The sequence below is a fragment of the Dryobates pubescens genome, chromosome 11, assembly GCF_014839835.1.
Source record: "Dryobates pubescens isolate bDryPub1 chromosome 11, bDryPub1.pri, whole genome shotgun sequence".
Taxonomy (NCBI): domain Eukaryota; kingdom Metazoa; phylum Chordata; class Aves; order Piciformes; family Picidae; genus Dryobates; species Dryobates pubescens.
Genome location: NC_071622.1, coordinates 4,471,437 through 4,489,934, shown reverse-complemented (window position 1 = coordinate 4,489,934; position 18,498 = coordinate 4,471,437). Strand labels below are relative to the sequence as shown.

The window sequence follows — 18,498 nt, the reverse complement described above, 5'->3', positions numbered from 1 at the left end:
GGAATGGAATGGAACGGAATGGAATGGAATAGACCAGACCAGACCAGGTTGGAAGAGACCTTTGAGATCATCCTGTCCAACCCATCATCCAGCACCATCTAATCAACTAAACCCAAGCACCCCATCAAGTCTCCTCCTAAACACCTCCAATGGTGGCAACTCCAGCACCTCCCCGGCAGCAGTTTACTTTCATTGGTACTTGCTGGTGGTTCACACTGGCTTTAGCAGTAGATAAGAGGAGAGGTGGGGTTTTTTGAGGAGCTTTGTAACCCATTGTTATTATTTTCTGATTTAGCTTTCTAATGAGTAGAGAGAAACTCATTTTGTAACAAATACACATGTATTTCTGAAGGAAGTCTAGCTAAAGAAGGGTTTGAATTTATCTGTATTTCTCTAGGAAGATGAAACATCTAAAATTCCAGAGACCACAGCTATTCTGCTTCATTATTGTCATAGCAACAAATGATCCTGAAGCGTTGTATGCAACTTCTTTAGCCATTTGTAGTATAGCTCTAGATGCTAACTTGTTTTAGTAAATGGCCAGCATAAAGTAGTCTCTGTACTTTTTGCACTTTAATTGATGAACCACAAAACAAATGGTTACAGTTAATAAAATTATATTTTGCCATCTGTGTCCAGTAATAAGAAAATCCAAATTGTAGGAATGAAAAAGAATGAAGTTTCCTGCCAAACAGATCAATGCATCCCACCTCTTTGTCAGCATTAAATCAGATGTTATCTCTTGCTGTGTATTTCTCTTATTGGTTGCCATGACTAATGGGAATTTCAGCCAAGGTGGACATATAGGAATTCTGTTTGATCATGAAGAATATAATATATTTTTCTTTGTCTTTCTGTGAGCCTGTGTAGTATGAGTCTACAATGTTATTTGGTCTGAGTACATCCAAGCCTCACTTATGGGAGGACAATTTTGTTCAGCTCTGCAGTGTTATTTGCTGTTACAAAATCTTATCTATTTCTATAAAAGAAATCTAAAGGATATGTGCAGTTTTATTCCTAAAGCTCTGAAGGATTTCAAAATCAGCTGGAGCTGAAGGCAAATCTGGTGCTGCCACTGTATCTTGTAAGGATGATTACAACAACAGAAAAGTACACATTTGATACATACAGTCTTTCTTTTCCTGAGTTCACATTCTGAGTAGTTTGTTCTCTTGAGAATGAGGATATATACTGCCTGGTTTCTTCATAAAGAAGTTACCATGATATAACAAAAAACCAAACAAACCAAACCAAACAACAACAAAAAAACCCCAAACCATACCAAACACAACAACAACAAAAAATCTTTTACAAGTTTTCTGGGATCCCACAATATCATCAGTTCCTATAAGAGCAGATAGTCCTCATCCAGTGGTTACCAAAACATTTTATGCTGATAACTTGATTGCCTTGAGAATGCTAAGGTTCTAGACCGTTTCCTTAAGCTTTAGAGAGGAAGGCAAACTACAGGCAATATGAAAATTATGCATTTCCATTCACTGTAGATAAAGAAGCTATGATACTGGTGAACACCCTGTTGGGACTAGTAACACCATTCTTTTTCTACCCATTACCTTTCAAATTTTAAAATATTCATTGTTTGGATTACTTGCTATGTCCAGGTGTAAGAAAAATCCCAGTGGGCCTTGTTGTATGGCCAAAATACCTCCTGTTTCTCCAACACAGTACCATCAACCTCTGGTTTAGTCTTCATCTTTTAATCTACAAAGATCAGTCATCTCTGACATTTCCATCAGACATAACACTTTGCTGGTCATTTTTCACTCTCAGGAGGCAAATAAGAAAAACAGATTTGAGTTCCTGAATCACATGAACTGTGCAAAAGAGCAGACTCTATTTCTAATTATTTTCTTGAACACCATGGGCCATAGTTTGAAGAGTCCAGCAGTCACAAAGAGGGTCTGCTTTCCAAAACATTAAACTTTTTTTGGATGTTTAACTCTCAAAAGTCGAGCTTCAGTTTTGTGCATTGGGACTAGTGGAAGAAGCTGTTTCCATTTTCAGCTTATTGGAAGGACAGGTGAAGAGGCTGTGCAATTGTCTGGAAAAGACAACTCATGTGCACTGTCCATGGTCCTGACAGAAGTTCCTCGTTCCTCAAGTGACACTCCCTATAACCTCACTCTGTTCAGCACAACTACCATCAGAAAATGAAGATAAGCCTTTGTCACAGGCTTCTTTCACATGATCCAGGTTTCTGAAGTAGACTCCTTCCCTAAAAAAAGTGGCATTACATTCAGAAGAAAGTAATGAACTCAGTGACTCAGAGGGCTGGAGAACCTCTCCTACAAAGATGGGCTGAAAGAGTTTGGGTTGTTCATCCTGGAGAAGATAAGGCTCTTGGGGAGACCTCATAGCATCATTTCAATATCTGAAGGAGACCTACAGGAAAGTTGAGGAGGGACTGTTTAGAAAGGCATGTAATGATGGGATGAGGGACAATGGTTTTAAACTAAAAAGTAGTGCAGATTAAGGTCAGACATAAGGACAAAGTTCTTCACAAAACAAAAAAAACCACTAGTGAAATACTGGAACAGGTTACCCAGAGATGTGGTGGTGGTCCCATCCCTGGAAACATTCAAGGTCAGACTTGATGGAGTCCTGAGCAACCTGATCTAGTTTGAGATGTCGATGCTCACTGCAGAGAGGGTAGACAAGACAACCTTCGAGGGTTCATTCCAATCCAATGCATTTTATGATTCTATATTCTGAAGGCTATCAGAAGTTCTAAAATAACTTGAGTTTTCCACAGTGATAGGCAGAACACATTCCTTCATTCCATGCTGCAGAGCAGTGCAGCATTCATAAATATGGAGCAAAGTACTTAATATTTTAATTCTAAGCAACTTAGATTTTTTTTTCCCCAAGCCCTTTAACAATGTGCAGCTGTTACTAATAAACTAAGAAGCTGATTAAAAGTATCATGATGGATATTAATGCATTATTATAATCCACCTTAATGCAGAAAATCTAAAAGGAAAAGAAGCATGTGTATTATATATTCCTGAAGTCTGTAGATTTTGGAAAGCAACAGTCCTCTTGAAAATTAACTAATTAAGACTAAGTGCAAAATTGGGTGCAATTAATGGGAAATTAAAAATAAATGGGAGAAAAATTATTTCTGGAATAGGCTTTTCATTTGGGCATACTTATAAAAATTCCTGAAACATATGATCCCTCTGCTTTGTCTTCCTCTATGAGACACATTTATGAGAACATCAGAATAAGGTAGCTCAGAAAACAAACACTCCCTGCAGAAAGGCATGTCCACCATGCTAAGGAATTCTCAGGGAAAACATTTGACCGTGGGCCTAGGGTTGACTTTCTTGTTTTTCCTTGAAAATGTCACATAACTGAGACCTTTCCAATCTGTGTTAATTTCCTCAGATTGTTCTCTGCTGCCACAGTATGGTGCTCAGCTGCTGTTTGAAAACATGAAAAAGAGGAACTTTATCAGAGAATGCAGTTCTATTTGCGTACCAATATGGCTGGTTGCTACATAAGATCTCTCTTCAGGAGTATTAAAAAGGCTTTAAGCTGCAACTTAAGTTTCCTAAGAAGTTAAAATAAAAGTTTTCAATTAAGGACCTACAGCTTTATGTTAACCAGTGCCTGTCTCCTCATGTTATTTGCATGGTCTTTTGTCTTCAAACCAAAGATAAATATAATTTTCAATATTTATGCATAATAACAGCACTTCAACAGAAGGCAGAATTTTCCAGAAATACACCTATTTCTATTTTAGTTGGAATACAACTGAATGTAACATGGTATCTTCAAATAAGGATGGCACTACTCTCCCTTACATGTAAATTTCATGTCCTTCTTCACTGCACTACTCCAATAAAAAAAATACTTCCCTAACATTGCAGAAATGTAAGAACAATTAAACACCACACTGTACTCAGGAATGGATCCCAGGCTACATACAATATCTCCCATAAATATCACCCATGTCTCCTACCAACTTATTCTGTTGTTGTGAATAGAATAGACCAGACCAGACCAGGTTGGAAGAGACCTTTAGGATCATCAAGTCCAACCTATCATCTCACACTATCTAATCAAGTAAACCATGGCACCAAGCACCTCATCCAGTCTCCTCCTAAACACCTCCAGTGATGGCAACTCCACCACCTCCCTGGGCAGCACATTCCAATGGGCAATCACTCTCTCTATGAAGAATTTCTTCCTAACATCCATCCTAAACATCCCTTGGCACAGCTTGAGGCTGTGTCCTCTTGTTCTGGGGCTGGTTGCCTGGGAGATGAGCCCAAACCCTACCCTGGCTACAACCTCCCTTCAGGGACTTATAGAGAGCAAGAAGGGCTCCCCTGAGCCTCCTCTTCTCCAGCCTAAGCAACCCCAGCTCCCTCAGCCTCTCCTCCCAGGGCTGTGCTCCAAACCCCTCCCCACCTTTGTTGCCTTTCTCTGGACATGTTCCAGCAAGTCAACCTGTTTCCTAAACTGAGGGGCCCAGACTGGACACAATCTTCAAGATGTGGCCTAACCAGGGCACAATGACCTTCCTGCTCCTGCTGGCCGCACTGTTCCTGATACAGGCCAGGATGCCATTGGCCTCAGTTCATTTTTTTCCAAGCACATTTTCAAATACTTGAGGCCAATAGTAAAGATGTAGTTGGCCACCTTGTGCCACTGGAACCTTGATCTACATTATTTGCACCAAAACAAGTTCTTCTTTTCTTCTTTCTTTCCTTTTTTTTTTTTTTTGCTTTTCTCCTCCTCATTCCTCTGTCATATAAAGATACAGCCCATGTTCCCTTCTGAGACATTAACTGAACTGAGCAAGCTTTCAGCTTTCATGTTTAAGGTCAACAGACATAAGGTCTTACTGAACGTGTGCATGGCAAGGACAAAGAACTCCAGGATTAACATGGATCTCCTAGGTGGAAGGCCTGAAGTACACACCTTAGTCATAAACTACAAAAAGGATTTCTGAATAATGGTGGGATTCACTTAACATATGTTCAGCACACTTACAGACAACTGCAACCTAAATCAGCTTCTCCAACTAGATGTGGACAAGCGATCAAAATATCCACAAAGGAGGTGACAGGCAAATAAATGCTCCTTAAAGAAAATTTGAGGCTTCTTTTTATCTGTTGACTTATTTTGGTGTACTCTGTTGGATATACACCATTGCAAAAGGGAAGATGAATCTGAAGGGATGGTAGAGGAAGGCATGCATCAATCTCAAACCCTGCCTGAATGAGACAAAAATATTTGTTTGCTTATTTTTGAATGTTTTGTTACATTATTTTAAACTGGGAGTGAATGGCTTTGAGTCTTAGCCACAAGTCTTAAATAACTTGTACAGTGGGAATTTTATAGTACTGGAAAGGTATCTGAAACCATAAATACCTCATTTTGAATTTGTTTTATTTTTGCACTACAAGGAGCAAATGAAGATACTGGCCAAATCCAATGGTCACCAATGACTGGCAAGTAAATCCTTTCCATATCCTACAACCAGATCTCTAATTTAGCCCTTAGTATCAGTGTATTGTAGGTAAAGGTGAAATGTTAGACAAGCAAGCCCCTGGGAGCTTATTAAAACAAACTTTTAAACAGACCAGAAATACAAGTCAGCCAATAGCCAGAACCATTTATATTCATATAAGACTGAAAACATCATTACTCCTCTTTACTTTATAAGATGATTTGTCTGGAAACACTGAGTATCTAGGCTTAAAGTGTATGATTTTATTTTCTTCTTTCTTTCCTGTGGTCATGTTGTTATTGTGGTAATACAAGATAATGGCAAAACATTAGGGCACCAGGCCTTGATCTTGCAAAGCGTTGATTGTTCTGACCTCTGAAAGCTTAAAGGCATTTTTATACACATTTAACTTGATGCCATGAACTGTGCCAGTGACTTCAACAGGACTATTTAACATTCTTAACTTTAAATCTATACTTAAGTGTTCTGTTGGATTAGAGCCACAAAGCTCAGCTTACACAAATTATGTGAACAAAATTTTGCCTGAGATATTTAGAGATTTCAATACATTCTATTTACATGATAGAGCTAGTATAAAGCTGAAGCAATAAATAGTTCTTTTCTTTGGTTAAATTAAAAAGCATAAATCCAAACCCTTTGGATTGAGCAGAATTTTTTAAACTGTTGTATAAACCTTCAGTTCCAAAGTCTCACCCCTACACATAAAGTGGGTCAGGCTAAACATCTTCTGGGTCTGTGGTCAAAGAATAGAGATTAAAATACAACTCCGGCCCCACAGATGCATTACACAGGCACTGCTCAGTAGATCTAAATAGAAACCGACTCAAATACAGTCAAAAATCCCAGCAGAGTCAATGCAGTAAAGTGCTATGGGGCAAATGTAGCTAATAGCTCCACATAGCACGATTTCCCCTACATGCAAGTACATTCAGCATCCTATCAGCAGGGTGATTATTGCTTAATGCTGTGCTACAAAAGAGGGGGGGGGTGGAATTCTGTAAATGAAAGAATGATTGCATTCTAAGTTTCCCCAGGTTTCCAAGGGCCATCCATATCTTCAAAAATATCTCGATAAAACAAAAACAAACAAACAAAAAAACCCCAACAAACATAAAAAGCCATTAGTGTATACACAACATCTCAGATATGCTTTTGAGATGGAATGATATTAGTTGGTTGTAGTGTTTTTTTCCCAAGCACCAAACAAAAAAAAAAAGAGTTCTAGTGAGCCAAGACACTTCACATGGAAAATAAAATAGGTACCACCTGTCCCTAAAAGCAGCTGCCTCATCCCCTGTTGAACCAGCTGTGTGAAAAACAAACAAACAAAAATATCCAAAAACCAGTCTGTTTCCTATTGGGACTACAGCTGTCACAGAGCTTCACAAGACTCAACGAAGCAGTATAAAGTGCTGAGGACAAGAATGAGTAAAATCTGCTTCTCATCTGAAGTTCACTATTGCCATGAAATAAAGATTCAGACCCTGAAATGCCCTCCTCCACTTAGGTGTTAGTTTAGGTATGTGAAAACAAATTGCTAGATCATGAATGTTTCCTCTTCAGGTTGAAGTCTGGATAAAGCATGTGTTATGCCAGCTTCTCTGGGAATGCTGTTGTACATGTTAGGGGATGGAGCAAAGAGGGAGCAGAAAAGACAGGTCATAGACCAGGACATGAAATTACTTGAAATAGCACTGAGATGGGAATACTTGGTACACAAAAGAGAAAGTGACTGCTTTGTCCAGTCCTGTTATTTAAAAGACCTAACAGCTATTTTGGATTTTCCTTCACCATTCAAAGAAATGAATGGGAAAGAACAAAGAAGAACAAGTAACATCAGAGCAGCAAACAAATGTCACAATTTCTTTCTTTTAGTTAGCTTAGGAAAGCATAAACTGAATGGAAAGGAAAGAGATGGTAAGATTTGAGGCAAAGAAAGGACAAGCCACGGGAAGGACAAGTGTGGAATAAAGGTGAGATGAAAAGCCTGACATGGAAATGGGAAGAGCCATGAAGCAAAAGACCAATTTGTACAGCTACAGAAAGTCCAGGGAAAAAACCTTCAGAAAGGTCACTGACTTTCCAAAAGTTTCCCTGCAGAATGAAAGGGTGCAGCTTTGGACCTACGCATGTTTGTATAGACTAACTGCCATACACGATTCATTTACTGTCATTTCTTTCAGGAAGTTTTCCTCTTATAAAGTGGATCATACCAGTTTCTTCTGCAGGTGATTTCTCAACTCAATGGATTCTTTGTGCTCAAAGCTCTTTTATTATCCCCTCCCCCCCCAATGAATTTTTTTCCTACGAGTTTTTAAACACACAACAGTAGTTATAAAATGTCAGCTGTAAAACTGACAAAATCTTAACCTTTCTTCTCATTTTTAAAGATATTTTTACTCAGAGTTAAATAAACAACTCTTACAGAAATCTCATAGAAATCCTCTTACAGAAATCCTTAGAGAAATTATTTTTCTATATGACAACCAGTTGTTTCTGGAATTTGAGAAATAACCATCTTAGAATAGGATTAGAATAGAATTAACCAGGTTGGAAAAGACCCTTGATATCATCAAATACAACCCAGCACCCAGCACCATCTAATCAAGTAAACCATGGGACCAAGCACCTCATCCAGTCTCCTCCTAAACACCTCCAGGGATGGTGGCTCCACCACCTCCCTGGGCAGCACATTCCAATGGCCAATCTCTCTTTCTGGGAAGAGCAACTTCCTAACATCCAGCCTCAACCTCCCCTGGCACAGCTTGAGACTGTGTCCTCTTGTTCTGGTGCTGGTTGCCTGGGAGAAGAGACCAACCCCCACCTGGCTACAACCTCCCTTCAGGGAGTTGTAGACAGCAATAAGGTCTCCCCTGAGCCTCCTCTTTTCCAGCCTAAGCAACCCCAGCTCCCTCAGCCTCTCCTCATAGGGCTTATGCTCCAAACCCCTCCCCAGCTTTGTTGCCCTTCTCTGGACACATTCCAGCAAGTCAACCTCTTTCCTAAATGGAGGGGCCCAGAACTTGACACAGGAGCCCAGGTGTGGCCTAACCAGTGCTGAGTACAGGGGCAGAATGACCTCCCTGCTCCTGCTCGCCACACTGTTCCTGAAGCAGCTTATACATTTAGTAACCTTGCAAAATATTAACTGTAAAAGATTTTATTGAGTCTGCTTTTTTTTCCCTAAAACTACATATTGCTGCCAACTTAAGCCAAAGTATTTCTTGTTTTTACCATGAACAGTTGTATATATCCTACAGACAGATGGCAACTTTCAACAGCAACATAGCTTCGCCTATATATCCTTGTCTACAATTCCCACAAGCCAGTTTATCTCCCAGAGCTTCCTTTAAATCCTAACAAAGAAATTTTCCTTAAAATCGATGGCATAGAGTGTAGCTCCCTGTTATTTCTCTTGTTATTTATATAATTTCCCTGGTAGCACACTGTGCTATTATATACTATAAATCATATTTTCTTTTGGAAAGATCTGTTGGTGGTGTTATTTTTAGGTCCAACTTTACTTCTGCTGATATCCAGCCCAGCTAAGAAAATAGCTGTAGAAACATTTAAAAGCTCACATAGAGTTTTGGGATAGCATCCCTGTTAGGAATGTTATAGGAACAGCAGTTACTACAGGAGTAAACAGATGAACCACTCTATACAGAGAACGTGCCCTGAACATATATGTGTCTGGCCTTAACATTCTAGAGAAGTGAGAAATGTGGGTTACTTCTGTTATGCATTATTTTTGTGGCCTTTTTCAGACCTAGTAAATTGCCACAAATTGCAGTTAGATAACATTTCAACCTAGCTACAGTCAGATCTATTGGAAAGTAGAGTATCTGATAGCAACATTATTCCAAAGACATGATACATCACACTGAAGTCTGTGGCTTCTATTGTTCTCAAAGATGAAGACTGCACTTCTCTTTTACAGGATTGTTACCATATAGCCTAACACTGGAGAAATGGGGAATTTAACCTCAAAAATATTGTCTATTTTCTTTCCTTCATGCTTTAAAACAATCATAAGTGAGCAGTTAAAAATGGACCAGTAGATATCAGTAGAACTGATCAACTATTTTTCCTTGGGTACCCAGTTCATTTAGATGGTAAATAAGGTATATTTGATCAATGAACCAGCCACTGTGACACCTGGTGTGCAGTTTCACAATCTTAGGACCTCCTTCTGATCTCTCTGATACCAGCAAAAATCAGCAGTAACTTACATACATTAAAAACATATACCGAAGTGGGGTGGTGTCAGAATTGAGCACCTTGTGTTCCAATCTGTTTCACTCAGTATCTCATGTCTGACTTAAGAGATTGGCTCACTTACAGAGCTCTACATTAGACATATTGCCTTCTTGGTTTAAAATATGTATGTTTAATATTTAATTTAACAGAATTCCATATTCCAGTCTCTGTGTATGGCAGAAGTCCCTTGGAGGCTTGTGGTTTGTATGTGCAGTTGCAATTCTCTTTAAGTGTAATTTGGAAGCACCATTGCCTAATGGGGTGAAAGGAAGTATCAGTTTCAAATTAATCTTGGTTCACTTTTGAGTGAGTAATGAAAAAATTGCCAAGCCAGTGGCAATTTGTAAAGTGGGCTGTAGCAGTTGAGTCAGGCTCACCAAAACTTTAATTTATTATGTGTGATAGTGGAATACTAGTAGCAGTACAGGTCTCATCAATTGTCCACACACTTCAAGTATGTAGTTAATCTAGACAACCAGCTTCAAGTGATGACACACTCAGAAATTCTGCCAACTCTGAAACATTGGTTAGAATGCTCCACAGAACTGTTACTGCACGTGAAACTGCGTGTCATAAAATAGGTACTGCCCATGTGAATCAGATGTATCTTTGTAGACATACACAAAGTATTTTTCTATTATATTCTGCTGTACAACAGTGAGTAACACATGCCAAGATGAGAGAGACATCAATAATATGCAAACACCTCATTTCACTCTTTCAAAAACAGCTCAGAGAATTTGAACTGATGATCTGTTGGGACAAACCACTGAACATCCAGTTACCTAGGGCAAACAATGGCAGAATGTAAATGGCAGCTTGAATGACACCTGGGTGACCATCGTAGTTAGTTTGCAGAAGAGACTATTTTCAAGACCATTTGGCACATCTAGAATGTGGGATAGCTCTCTGAAGTAAAGAATATAAGCATTAAAAGGTCAGAAATGGAACAGCTAAGTTATCCGTTCACACCGGCAATGGGAATCTTTGCCATTTGGCTCTGAATCGCTTTGCCACTCTGCATCCTAATGACAATTACATGTCCCACACTGATATTTCACTTTCAATTTTAATAGAATTAGTGAAAGTATTTAAGGAGTTAATGGAGGCATAGTACTTTCTTTAGAGAAAATATGAAATTAGACTAGAAATTAGATTGCCTTGAAAACATTACAAGCAGCAAAATGTGCACTCAGAAAGCCTTCAGGAGTAATCAGCTAAGCATGGTTTCTTGTGACTTTCATTTTACTTTCCATGACAAAGAAAAATAAAAAACCTCTAAGATCTGTGTTGAGATTCTGTTCTTTCCAAGAGGCACAGTTCAAAACTTCATAATCCAGGACAAGCCAAATTGTTTCAAACCATTCTCCATCCTCATGAACACAAACTGGTGCAGGGAGCTGTAAAATTCTCCTTGAATGAACCAGGGGGTATCAGCAGCTACGTGGAAGCTCAACAGATATGCCACAGCCTTCCCCTAACATGCTACCCTGCTTCAGTCCTGTACCCAGCATGAGGACTTCAGATGTTGTCCTCAGATGGCGTTTTTAAGTTACCTTTCTCCATCTGCTACCAGGGGTATCGTCCCTTCGCCAGGAATAGAGCTTTTAAGGGCCTCTTTATGCCAATCTGATTCCTCTTATCTTACATAAGGGACTAGAGCAGGGACAGAGCTCGCTTTCTTAGCTCTAAATCTATCCTATATGGCACGCAATTCTCTAAAGTACAGCCAGCTTCTGCTTTGATGAAGCACTGTGCAGTGAAGACTGAAGGATCCTGTTTTTCACCATTTAAAGATGTATGATAGCAACAAAGCTCTATGTTAAAATATTTAACTTGCAGAGAACTTATGGAAATTGTCTATTCAAGCTCAGCAAAGACATTAAATTACCAAGCTGTTCTAGGACAGTTGTGTGTGGAGAAAAGCCAGAAACGCTCTGAGATTGTAACGTTACTTACAAAGATTACAGCACGAGCCTGATTCAGAAGCTTTTTATACAGATCAGCATGGTGAGCTGCAAAAAATGTTGCCACATCAATTTCTGCAAGACATACAGTGTGTGTACGTGTAGATTTAAAACCAGGACTTATACACAGCACATTTCCTGCCACATTTTGAATGGCATCTGTTTGTTTAGTTTGCTGAAATATGAAAAATAATATTTAACAACTACTGGTAACACAATGTTAACAAGATTCAAGAGTATAACTGTCAAAATGCAGGGGGGGGAGAAAAAAAGAAAGACAAATCCTTCTATCTCAGTGTTTTAATCAGTCAGATCAGGGTTTTGATGAATATGCAAATGTTACTGTTTATACACTATTTTCACAGTGAAAGGAAACAAATACAGTTTCATTATAGAATTAATGACAGCTCTGTCCGCTAGGATTAATAATTAAAACCCTATACACATTAAGATGACAGTACTCTTTCCTCCCACCCTCTGAAGATTTAACTTTCCTATTTTTAATACCCCTTCCCCTTATAATTGTTTATCTCCCTGATTGGAATGATTAATAATTAATGCCAGTTCAGGAATATGTAATCTTGAGAACAAGAACTGTATTTAATGGACAAAAGGGTTAAGACCACTTTCTTTTGTTAACTGTTTTTCCTCTTTCCCATGTGTTCTTTTTTTCCTCTAAGTGCTATGCAACAACCTGCTATAATGCTGGAAGCCTTTTATTTATTCCAGTGCAGGGTATACATATGATTTCATTCTGATTCTCACAGTATATGTTAAAACCCCAGCTGCTGGGATCAGCAGCCTTCATAGGAATCACAGCTTTCTTTTTCTGACACAGACACTACAAGTTTAGACCAAATCAAATCTCACAAAAATTAAGAACGTGATACAAGGGCACTATAAAGTCTGGGAAAACAAAAGCAAAAATAAAACAAAACAACTCCAAGATTTCAGCCATTAGTTTTTCAGTCTAATGATTTCTCAGTTGATATGGGAGTGGCTGAGTCATGCTTTCCAAACCCTCAGGACAGGCAACATTTCAGAGAAAGCCAAGTGAGCAGAAGTTCAGCCTTACCATTAATCCTCTGTCCTGCATTAGAAGAACCATCTCATTTCATTTTCATGTGGCCATGAGGATCTGCACTGAGACCACTAAACCCCTTTTAATTTCAAATCACCCAAGAGGCATTTTTAAGGGTAAATAAAATAGGTATTTTAGAGCAGTAGTAGAAGTAGAATAGACCAGGTTGGAAAAGACCTTTGAGATGATCAAGTTCAACCTATCACCCAACACCATCTAATCACGTAAAACATGGGACCAAGTGCCTCATCCAGTCTCTTCTTAAACACCTCCAGTGACAGTGACTCCACCACCTCCCTGGGCAGCCCATTCCAATGGCCAATCACTCTTTCTGTGAAGAACTTCTTCCTAACATCCAGCCTAAACCTCCCCTGTGCATGTTTTGCATTATTTTACCAAGAAAAGCTACTTTCTAGTTACAAAGATGCTTCCCTCCCAATATAAAACCTCATAGAAAGACAGATGAACAGACATTTCTCCAATAAATTATGTTTCTTCAACAAAACTCTTTCAGTTTCATCTTTTAATGTCTTTAGAGGTGAACTGATCCTACATGGGAATTTAGCATTGCATTGCATATCACAAAGGAACTATTTTATGTGGAATTAAATTAGCATTTGTCTACATTTCACTGTGCAGGGACCACACGTGTCATTGATACCAGTAAAACAAATGTGTGTGTGTGTTAGCAAGGATGATGAATTATACTCTATAAGCATTTAAGGGTAGGTATTCACAGTGAAGCCTGCTAGTTGGCAAGCATGACTATCACTTACCACACTGAGTCCTAGCAGCTCTCTGCAAAAGTAGTCCATGTTCCTCCTTTGTAGGTTGTCAAGATAGTGCTGAAGGCGAGTATAGGTGTAGGGGTAGCAGTAAGCAAACTGGTAAGTGTCATCCTCTCGGTCAAAGCAAAATGCAAATGACATGACATAGTTCTTCTTGTGGTCTGGGCAACGATAGTAGTACACGTTTTTAGAGGGTATTCTTTGCCTGAAAAACAGAAGCAACATACATATACACATTGACATAAGAAAGCTGGACAACAAGGCTATGTGAGATTCAAATCTCTTCTAGAGCAAATGAATTACAACTCCTTGAGTAGCTCAGGAGCTAGTGAGCAGATCCCAGAGCCTGAATTTTGCAGCATTCAAATAGACAAGCTCCATGCCAGGAGCCCATGCATGGCACAGTTACTTTGCTGGTGCATCAGTCACCCAAGCTGCCAGTGTCATCACAGAAGAGGAGAGCATTGCAAAACCAGAGAAACCCACTCTCCTGAACTGAAAAGGATGGACAAACAGTTATGCTATCTTATACTTGGCTATCAAGCTGGTACCATCTCATACCACTGCAAAGGCTGGAGTGTGCTACATCCTTTGATACAGGTCTTATTCAGCAGCACAGAGCTTAGGCATAATTAAGGAATGACAGTGTAAGGTGACATTGACAGAACTGTTACTGAAATTCAGGACATGTTTATATGTTCATTATCCTTAGGAGTTACAGGATATATCAACACCGAGCTGATGAATGGAGGAAAAGATAAATTCTTGAGGTGAAAAAACCCCAACAACTTCGAAACCTCAACAAAAAACTTCAGGAATGGAAAAAGGTCCTAAATTAGAAGGCAAAGGAGAAAAGCATATTTGGTCCTGTTCCAAATTGGATTGCTGCCCTCCTCAAGAGTTCTGGCTTATCTGACAAGATAAAAATGAATATACATGATGGTAAATAATTATAAGAGACGTTTATGCCATTGTTATCAAGCTGGTATCTGTTTAAGGAATAACAGATGTCTGCTTGCCATTTTCCACCCAACTTCAGTTATTCTGTTGTTTCTCCACAGAAATAAGCAATATTTCAGAGGTGGATAAAATACTTGTTCTATGGACTACAGATGTTCAGTAGTTTCAGTATTTCTGTTTGCATCTTTTCTTCCATCATAGATTTACTAGCTTTATTTATATAGGAGATTCTCTAGTCATGCCATGCACTCGTAATTTGATATAACTAACTTCCCATTCATGTTTGGCAACAAAACACTATGGTCCTGCAGACACTAACTGATTCAATTACACAACATTATAAACAGGTCTCATCTAATGATTGGAGCAGATCTCAGCTAAACTAGGATCATGGTGAGGGAAAACATAATAAGATTTACAGACATAGCAGTAGTAATGTGCCTCTGTAATAGTTCCGAGAAGCTGGTCTACTGCAGAGCATCAGTTATGGCCTTTCACTGCTAATATGAAATAGAGGACAAAACCCTCTCATTATGCAGAAGTACGTGTTTGCCAATTAGCAGCAGTTAAGGAGTCTGATCAGCAAGACTCAGGATCTACAAAGAAAAACAGAAAGGAATTGAGACGTTCTTGACAAAGTACAATAAAGAGCCAGTGATGCAGTTAATTAGACTTGAAATAAGAATTTATGTGCCCCTTTTATTGGCCTGGTCCTTGAACATTCACGGATTCAAGAATTTCCTGTAGCAGCTTTGGTTAAATAAGACACTTACACACTAAGACCTGAAAATTGTTTTTAAGCCACAAACACAAAGGGCAGGGGAAAAGAGTAACAAAAAAAAAGATTCTTTTAATTTTTTTTCAAAAAGTATCAGCAGGGGGAAAATGTCATCAGCTGTATGCATGCAGTCCCCTAACCTAATAGGTTTCTCCAGTATCTTAACATATTTCTATCATTCACCCTTACTCTGGAGTGCTATAGGACATCCCTCATTTGATCTCAAATCAAGCAGATGATACGGCAGTGGGTAAATGTATTCTAGCTCCCAGTCCTCAAACCGTAATGCAAGTTTAAACAGTATGTTGCTGAGCTGTTGAACTTTATTTGTTTCCAGATTAGCATGGGAGAAATAATAAAGGACAAGCATCACTCTATGCTATAAAAATTTCATGTAAAATGAGACCAATAGGAGGAAATTCAGAATTTTAGAAAGGCTAATGCTAATTGAAATTCATCTGCTGGTAGTTAATGTTTAAATGACACATAGTTCTCCTTGGTTCAATAACTTTCTACTTTGAAGCAAGTTGAAGACAACTTTGTTAATGTATTAAAGGCACTTTTGATATTTCACTCCCTTTCCCCTTCATTATAGAAGCGAAGCATCTGTTTTATTATCCACTTTGACACATCACTTTATGGCTGCATTTGGCTATTATGGCTAATCTTGATGTCTAGGACATCTGGTATTGACATTTCACTATCTGGTGTCTGACACAACAGCAGAAACCATCCTCGGTTCCTAAGTTTAAATTCACTCTCTCAGGGCAGAGACTGCCCAAACTCTTAATGCAAACTGTATCTTCCAAAAATAATTATAATAGTACTCCCATCACTGCTAATCTATTTTTATCTCCCCTAGCACTTTGTCACTGCTAATCTATTTGTGAGTCATATAGAGAAAGAGAGTTAGTGTTTAGATACCAACAACACATCTTTACACACAGGAGCCTAATCAGATTGAGATCTTATCACAGAATTAAAGAAGGAAGAGGGGAGGAAAAAAAAAAAAAAGGAAAAAGGAGAAAGAAAGAAAAGAGACACAGTGCTAGATATCACCAACTGAGTTTTTGATAACGAAAAGACATTGCTCAGTTCTTGAATTAACCTTTGTGTCCTAGACGCACTATTGTTTACTCTTTCCCTTTTTTGTTCTATGCCTTCTGGAAAAGGACACCCACACACTGTGGCAGCAGCTGCTCCTATTAATTTAAAGCTATTACAAAAATTAAAATTAAACCCAATTACTTTGGCTGGTTTATAGCAGGGGAACGGCTTAGTCTGATTGTTCCCTCTGGTTATGGACAAAAACAATATTCCTACCTACAGGCAGCTGCCAGTGGAATACTAATGCATCTAGGGCCTGGCAGGAACAGATTCAGAATGCAGAGCCTAACTGCATTTCTTCCTAGAGAAAAATATCTTATCATGGATCTGCAGAAATGCACCAACTTCTAACACTGTAAGTCACAATGAAGCTGATTTGTAGTTAGAGTTAGGAAAGCAAAATTATGGTGGAAAGCTTAATGCTCAGATTTGTCATTTTGCATTTCCAGGCAGCTCGCACTAAGAAATGCACCCTGCTAATTGACACACAACTGCCTGGATTTTGTCTCTTCTGAATGGTTATTTAAAGGAGAACCAGCCCAATTCTAAGTACAGCCACAATGCAAGGAACTAATTTCCAGTCTGTTTTTAGAAGTGTATTTACAGAAACGAAGCTCAGTATTTCACATCATTGTTTAAATAAATTGAGACTGCCTAGTCTTAAACATAAATGCAGAATTCTTTCTGTCAAAGAAGGAAGCAAGCAAGGAAACAAATATTTTCTCTCTGTTTTGACTCTTCTAGTCCAGTGACAGTCAAAGGCTTGAGCCAGAGGATTTGAATGCCCTCTATCTGACAAGGTAGCAGTCCCAACCCAGCAGATTTGTTACTCCAAGTGTGAAAGTACATGTGCTTGTCTGTTCCTATATGTTTGCTACATAGCAGTCTGAAGTCAGGACATTTGCTCTGTTTTGGTAGAATGCAATGAGATCAAATTTGTCAGTTAAACCCAAAAATAAATAAAGAAATTTGGAGTCCTCATTCAGCCTCAAAAGTCAGATAACTTCAGAGTCCCCAGGGTTTTACTCTTGCTACTACAACAGGCAGTAAAGGGTATAATCAAGCTTTGAAAATTTTATCCCAACTATATCCCTATTTTGAATATAATTTTAATTTCAACTCTAATAAACTAAAAGGTAAACTGTATTATCTGCTCTGCCTTTGTATTTTTTCCCTTCCTCTCCTACTTCCTTTCTAAAATTGGGAGTTAATCAAGACTTTGGGGAACAAACACCGGGGGGTGGGGGAGAGTACTTCTGTGTGGCATCTCTTCTTTAAATTTTAAACACATAAGGGTGCTAATCCAATCCTTTTGTGGCACTTTGTAGCACTTTCCCCCCCTCCATAACATGAGCAAAGCAGGGAGGTCTTGCTCAGATATATTTCCAATGACTTTAATGAGCAGCCTAAACAGCCTTTGAACCGTTTTTAATATGGCACTCATGAAGTAATTATTCAGGTCCTTGCCTCTACAGGATTGGGTTAGACATATCACAGCCAGTGGACTTCAAAGTAGAATGATGATCTTTGGAGGAAAAACAAAAAGCTGCAGGTGCTGTAAAAGATCAATGGCCAAAAGAAAAATTAAGTGGTCTGACTTGTAGAGAAATGCTCAGGTGACTCTGCTGCAATGCAGTCTTAGCTGTGGTGATCATTTCCAATTGCCATTAATTAGCAGACAGAGAGATACAACTGAACAATTTCACAAATTTTCAAACTTGTGAATATAATTCAAAGGGCTGGGCCTGAGTCACAACCTCAAAGGAATTTTAAGTCTAAATTTTAAATACATTTGAAACACAAACCTTGATTCCAATTCAACATTGAAAGCCAAGCTTCAGGTATTTATTGATGCTACTCAAAATACTTGATAGATTTGTTACTTGCTCTGAGTGCTCATATTTTATTCTTAAAGCTGGATGGTCCTATTTATTAACTGCAAGAAATCCAACAAACTCTGGAGAAAATATAAAGATCATGGACTGTAAACTTCTGGGAGGCAGCCATTTCAAACTGAAGGCTGTTCTGACTTGTTTCTCTGTTAGTCTAAGCCA

General features: G+C 38.7%; 1 protein-coding gene across 2 annotated transcripts in view; it reads right to left on the bottom strand.

The window, feature by feature from the left end:
• BEND5 (BEN domain containing 5) overlaps positions 1–18,498 on the bottom strand; it is a 638,947-nt gene that overhangs the window by 233,212 nt on the left and 387,237 nt on the right. For both annotated transcript variants that reach the window (XM_054164948.1, XM_054164949.1), the window contains exon 5: positions 13,588–13,804. In XM_054164948.1, the coding sequence (XP_054020923.1) occupies positions 13,588–13,804 (217 nt within the window). The remainder of the gene's footprint in view (positions 1–13,587; positions 13,805–18,498) is intronic.